Source organism: Triticum urartu, chromosome 5 (genome assembly GCF_003073215.2).
Source record: "Triticum urartu cultivar G1812 chromosome 5, Tu2.1, whole genome shotgun sequence".
In the NCBI taxonomy this organism is placed as follows: domain Eukaryota; kingdom Viridiplantae; phylum Streptophyta; class Magnoliopsida; order Poales; family Poaceae; genus Triticum; species Triticum urartu.
The window spans coordinates 50,091,123-50,097,113 of NC_053026.1; the positions used below are offsets into that span (position 1 = coordinate 50,091,123).

Sequence of the window (5,991 nt, forward strand, 5' to 3'; positions counted from 1 at the left end):
ACCGAAACCACTATCTCCACAAGGCAGTTAATGTATGACTAACCCTATTAAACATTCTTCTTCTTCTATTTACCATCACTTTCTTATGTATGACTAACCTCTGTTTGGTGGTGCAGGAGGAGAAACTGAAGCGGCCGCTCTCACACATGCAGGCGTGGGAGATCGCCCATACGCGGAAGGACCCCAAGCTAGCGAGCCCAAGTACTATGGCAAGAAGACCGCAGGGAGGAAGAAGGCCTACTCCAAAGCATATCTGGAGTTACATCCTGACACACCTGACCCCATTGCGGCGCCTCTGGACGACATGGCGGTGGTGAGGATGGGGCCCAAGGAGCACGGTCGGGAGGCGGTTCTCGATGCTGTGATCACTCCTAGTATCTCCTACACACAGCTTCGTCGGATCGACCCGAGCCTGAGCCAGCGCACGAGCCAGCCAGTGACTAGTACACAGTACCTCTTTCAGGAGCAACAATCTGTAAGTATTTTCCCTCTTATCTTCATTTCTCACTTCATTTTCCGCATTTAGTAGTTTTATGAGTTCCATCATGTCATACCGTAGGCCTACATGGAGTACACACGCCAGGAGACCATGGCGTGGCATCAGAGGCTTTATGAACACCAAGTGCAGAGGGATAGCCAGATGCAGCAGGCTTTTCAGGATATGGCGGCCGGCAGGTGTCCTCAGTTCCCTCCAGCACAATGCCCTCCAGCACAACCAGTGCTGATGAGATTTGAGGAGTTTGTGGCACAGAACGCTGGCCCATCGTCGGTTAGTTCATCCCTAATCTATTCACCCAAAGCATGTCATGCCTTTCAACACAGTCATAGATCCCGTGCATATGTATTTTCAACATCCAGGGAACAGGTGGATCTATCGTTGGCGGTGGTCTTCGCAGCACTCCGGAGACACGGAGCCCGACCACTCCGATCCACGGAGGCGGAGGTGGAGGCGGTCTTGGCGGTAGCTCTGCCGCTAGCAGTGACGACCTGGGCTTCGGCGGTCTTGGCGGTGACGACCTCCGTGGTGCTCGACGTCCTGGCGCTTAAGCCTTTGGGTCACATTGTGGCGGTCTTGGTGGTGATGATACTTATATGCTTGTGATGTTTCTTATTGTTGTTTGTGAGATTCTTATGCTTGGTGGTGATGATACTTATATGTTTATGCTTTGCGATGCTTCTTATGATGTGTGATGATGAATTTGTTGTGTGATGCTGCTGGGCTAGCTGTTATGTGATGCATATATTTGTTGTGTGATGTTGTATATATTCAAATGAATTGAGCTGAAACAAAACAGAAAAAAGAAAAAAAAACAGACAGAAACTATACCGACGGCTAGGCCGTCGGCATAGAGTTGCCGTGAGCTCCAGTGGCTGCCATGTGGCAGGCCTATGCCGACGGCTTAGCCGTGGGCATAGTTTCAAACTAAACCGACGGCTAAGCCGTCAGCATAGGCCTGCTCCAGGAGCTCCCAGTGGCTGCCACGTGGCAGGTCTATGCCGACAGTCTAGCTGTCGGCATAGTTTCAAACTAAGCCGACAGCTAGGCCGTTGGCATAGACCCGCCCCAGGGGTGACGCCTGCTCGCCACGTGGCACGTCTATGCCGACGGCCTGGCCGTCGGCTTAGTTTGAAACTATGCCGACGGCTAGACCGTCGGCATAGACCTGCCACGTGGCGAGCAAGCGTTGCTCAGCACTTGACGGCGGCCGTCGTTAGGCCCGGCCGTCGGCATAGATGTACGGACACCGTCGGGATAGGGCCTATGCCGACGGCCTTCCTGGCTACGCCGACGGATATGTTGCCGACGGCCCTATGCCGACGGGGGCCGTCGGCATAGGCCTGTCCCGACGGCCAGTCAGGGCTATGCCGACGGCCCTGGCCGTCGGCATAGGGTGCGATTCCTGTAGTAATGATAAAAACCCTATTATTAGTGAGCGCCGGCAGCCAGTTCACTCGGCTCCTCCTCCATTGAATCCTGACTGTTAGAGGAAGAAGAGATTCAACACACTTGCATTAGCTCAGAGGCTGGATTTATATACAGTTACATGACCGCAACCACGGCTAGATCGTGTGCCACTACTCTTGCCACTACGCCCACTACTGGCACTACCACGGTCTGGCCGTGAACACAACTGCACGCGCACACACGCTGGCAACACACGCACACACACATTGACTATGTCTTCTGACACCTCCCCATAGTCGTGACATCGTCGAAGCAGACGCAAAGACTGGAGCGGAATTATCTGAAGATGTCTGCTAGCAGCCCCTTGGTCATCACGTCGGCGAACTACTGTCGCGTGGAGACATGCAGGACGCGGAACTCGCCCAACGCGATGCGCTCGCGGACAAAGTGGATGTCGAGCTCGACGTGCTTCATGCGCCGGTGATCAGCGGGGTTGCTGGAGAGGTAGATAGCTGAGATGTTGTCGCAAAAAACCAGTGTGGCGGAGCGCACCAGGCAGAGTGGCTCACAGAGGAGCTGCCGGAGCCAGACGCACTCGGGAACTGCATTTGCCACGGTGCGGTACTCAGCTTCCGCGCTGGAGCGGGACACAGTAGCTTGGCGCTTGGATGACTAGCTGACGAGGGCGTCGCCGAGGTAGACGCAGAATCCAGAAGTGGAGTGGCGCGTATCTGCGCAACCGGCCCAGTCCGTGTCAGTGTAGGCGCATAAATCGAGGTTTGTGGAGTCATGGAGATGGAGGCCAAGACCGGTGGAGCCCCGAACGTAGCGAAGCACACGATTGAGCAGTGCTAGGTGCCCCAGCCCGTGGGTCATGCATGTGCAGACACACTTGTTGCACATCATAGGCCAGCTCAGGCCGTGTGATCATGAGATACTGTAGAGCGCCCTTCAGGCTGCGGTATACAGTAGGGTCATCGACAGGCGGCCCGTCGGCGGCGGGCAGCTTGGCCTTGGTGTCGACCGGAGTAGTGACGGGCTTGCAGGTGTCCATGCCAGCGCGCCCGAGGATGTTGTCCGCGTACTGCTACTGGGAGAGGAAGAACCCCGACGGCGAGCGAGTGACACGGATGCCAAGAAAGTAGTGCAGTTCGCCGAGGTCTTTCATGGCGAACTCGCCAGTGAGCTTGGAGAGGATGCAGTGGAGAAGCGCAAAACTTGATGCAGTGAGGACGATGTCGTCCACATACAATAGCAAGAAGGCAGCGTCCGTGCCGCTCTTGTAGAGGAACAGTGAGCTGTCAAATCACGTGGCGCGGAAGCCGATCGTACTGACGAAGCCGGCGAAGCGCAGGAACCAGGCCCGTGGCGCCTGTTTCAGATCGTATAGAGACTTGGCGAGCTTGCAGACATGGTCAGGTTTGGCGGCATCAACAAAGCCGGCAGGCTGCAAGCAGTAGACCTCTTCTCGCAGATCGCCGTGAAGAAAGGCGTTCTTCACGTCGAGTTGATGGACAGGCCAACGCCGGGAAGCAGCGATCGTCAGAACGGTGCGGATGGTCGCCGGCTTGACAACAGGCGAAAAAGTCTCGCCGTAGTCGATGCCCGGGCACTGACGGAAACCCCGGACGACCCACCTGGCCTTGTACCGCTCGAGCGAGCCATCGGCGCGAGTTTTGTGGTGGTTAACCCATTTGCCCGTGATGAGATTAGCACGAGGCGGACGGGGAACCAGCTCCCAGGTGCGGTTGCTGACAAGGGCAGTGAACTCGTCGCGCATGGCGGCGAGCCAGTTTGGATCGCAGAGCGTGGCGCGGACCGAGGTGGAAGTGGAGAGGCGCCGGCAGGCGGCGCGGTGTCGACAACACAGGCGTAGCCGCGTGCATAGCGCAGGTTAGGTCGAAAGACACCAGCGCGCGCATGTGACAGCACCTGGAGGTGGAGGTGGAACGAGCAGCAGCGTGGAACCTGCAGACGAGAAGCCAGCTGAGCTCGACGAGGAAGAGCACGCAGAAGATCCCGCTGGATTGGAATCAGGTGTGCGAGCGACGCTAGACGAGGCACACTGGTCGTCCGATGATGATCGGGTGACGGAGTTTAAACCAGGGGAGCACGCGCACGGGAAGGAGTTAGCCGGACCGTTGGATAGTGATCGAGCGGCTCCATTTGAACAGAGGGGAGGCGCTGGCGAGGATCGCGCGCTGGCATGCGCGGGTGATCACGGAGGCGCACAGAGCCCACCGGCGAGGGGTGGCCAGATGGGATGTGGGCAGGACGGCGCGACGAAGATGGGTGAAGTGATGGCAAACGGAAGGGTGTGCTCATCAAACCGCACATGCCGCGAGATGAGAACACAACCCGAGGTGCGATCAAAACATCGATAGCCGTGGTGATCAGACGAGTAGCCAAGGAAGACGCAGGCGATCGAGCGATGATCAAGCTTGTGACGGGAGGTGGCGAAGGTGTTTGGGTAGCACAAGCACCCGTAAACGCAGAGGGGAGCATAATCAGGTGCAACTCCAAGAAGGAGCTCATGTGGCGTCGTGGGCGAACTGGCGCGGCAGGGCCGGTGATTCAGGAGAAAAGTGGACGTGCTAAGGGCCTCGACCCAGAAACGTGGTGGCATGGATGAGTGGAACAGGAGAGTGCAGACACCATCATTGAGTGTGCGCAATATCCGCTCAGCTTTGCCGTTCTGTTGACTTGTATAAGGGCAGGAGAGGCGTAGGACAGCGCCGTGAGCAGCGAGGAGAGAGCGAGTAGCAGCGTTGTCGAACTCACGGCCATTGCTAGTTTGTAAGGCGAGGAGAGGGCGCTCAAATTGAGTTTGCACATACGCATAAAATTGAACAATGATAGACAAGGCTTCAGATTTGTGGCGTAAAGGGAAAGTCCATACATAGTGCGTGTAATCATCAAGAATTACAAGGTAGAATTGATAACCAGAGACACTCGCGACAGGAGAAGTCCAGACATCTAGATGCAACAATTGAAAGGGAAATAAACTATGACTATGTGCTTGCTGGAAGGGAAGGCGCGTGTGTTTGCCCAGACGACACGCACGGTATGAGTGTGGCGAGGATGGGGTGCAGACGAACTCAAAGCCGGTGATCGGAGCGCGCCCGGGGTGGCCCAACCGTTGATGCCAGAGGTCAGTGGTGACCACACCGGTGAACGGGAGAGCAGGGCGAGACGGGGATGCACCGGTCACTCGATAAAGATCGCCCTCGGAATCACTGCGGAGAATCACCATCCGGGTGCGGAGGTCCTTCACAGAAAAACCAAACTCATCAAATTCTACAGAAATTGAATTTTCACGAGAGAGTTATCAGACAGAGAGCGGGTTTTTGATGAGGGAGGGGCTGAGAAGAACGTCGCAGAGGATGAGGGGAGTGGTGGTCGTGGGTAGGGAACCAGTGCCGATGTGGGTGATGGGGAGATGAGTGCCGTCGCCAACAATGACGGCGGTGTGAGAGGAGGAGGGATGAAGAGAGGAGAGTGTACCCGGGTTTGACGCCATATGAGCTGCAGCGCCTGAATCAAGGTACCAGTCAGAGGTACTGCCTGACGAAGATGGCCCGGATGTAGCGCTATGCAGGGCCGCTTGAAGCGACGCCATGTCCCACGCAGGCCGCGGCTGCAGGGGAGGAGGCGGAGCAGGTGCGTAGACGTAGGGCGGCAGAGCACCGACGCCCCCCCCCCCGTAACCGTAGGCAGGTGGGAAGGTGGTGCGGTCAGCAAGGCCATCATGGCCTGTTGATGCGGAGTACCAGGACATGGCCCAAGAACTCCGGCGCCAGGGGCACGCCAGGCGACTGGCCAGGCCTGGACGAGGCCGGTCCGTGAGTTCGCGCCCGGCGCAGGTGCAGGGTAGCCCGGTGGAGGACGGGGCGGCTGCGGCCCAGCGGAGCTAGAGCCCCCCCCCCCCCCCCCCCCCCGTGCCCACGGCCAGCGGCGGAAGAGCCGGGGTCGGCGATCGGAGCGGGCGGTGCAGGCGCGGCCGGACGAGCGGCGACGAGAGCGTGGATGTTTTGGTGGCGGGCAGCCTGATCAGCGCGAAGCTCCTCCAGGAGCAGGAAGGAGCG

The 5,991-nt window shown here is 57.8% G+C and overlaps 1 protein-coding gene across 1 annotated transcript; it reads left to right on the plus strand.

Annotated features, from left to right (window-relative positions):
• Positions 1-256: 256 nt before the first annotated feature.
• LOC125506757 lies at positions 257-1,047 on the plus strand. The gene is made up of 3 exons (XM_048671479.1): positions 257-475; positions 560-769; positions 859-1,047. The coding sequence occupies exons 1-3, from the start codon at positions 305-307 to the stop codon at positions 1,045-1,047; spliced, it is 570 nt and encodes a 189-aa protein (XP_048527436.1). The 5' UTR covers positions 257-304.
• The last annotated feature ends 4,944 nt before the right edge of the window (positions 1,048-5,991 follow it).

Bases quoted from the DNA above. Each gene is read 5' to 3' on its own strand.
- LOC125506757 (XM_048671479.1), top strand. From the start codon at position 305: ATGGCGGTGGTGAGGATGGGGCCCAAGGAGCACGGTCGGGAGGCGGTT. The intron at 476-559 runs GTAAGTATTTTC...GTCATACCGTAG, and splicing joins TCTTTCAGGAGCAACAATCT to GCCTACATGGAGTACACACG. The intron at 770-858 runs GTTAGTTCATCC...TTCAACATCCAG, and splicing joins AGAACGCTGGCCCATCGTCG to GGAACAGGTGGATCTATCGT.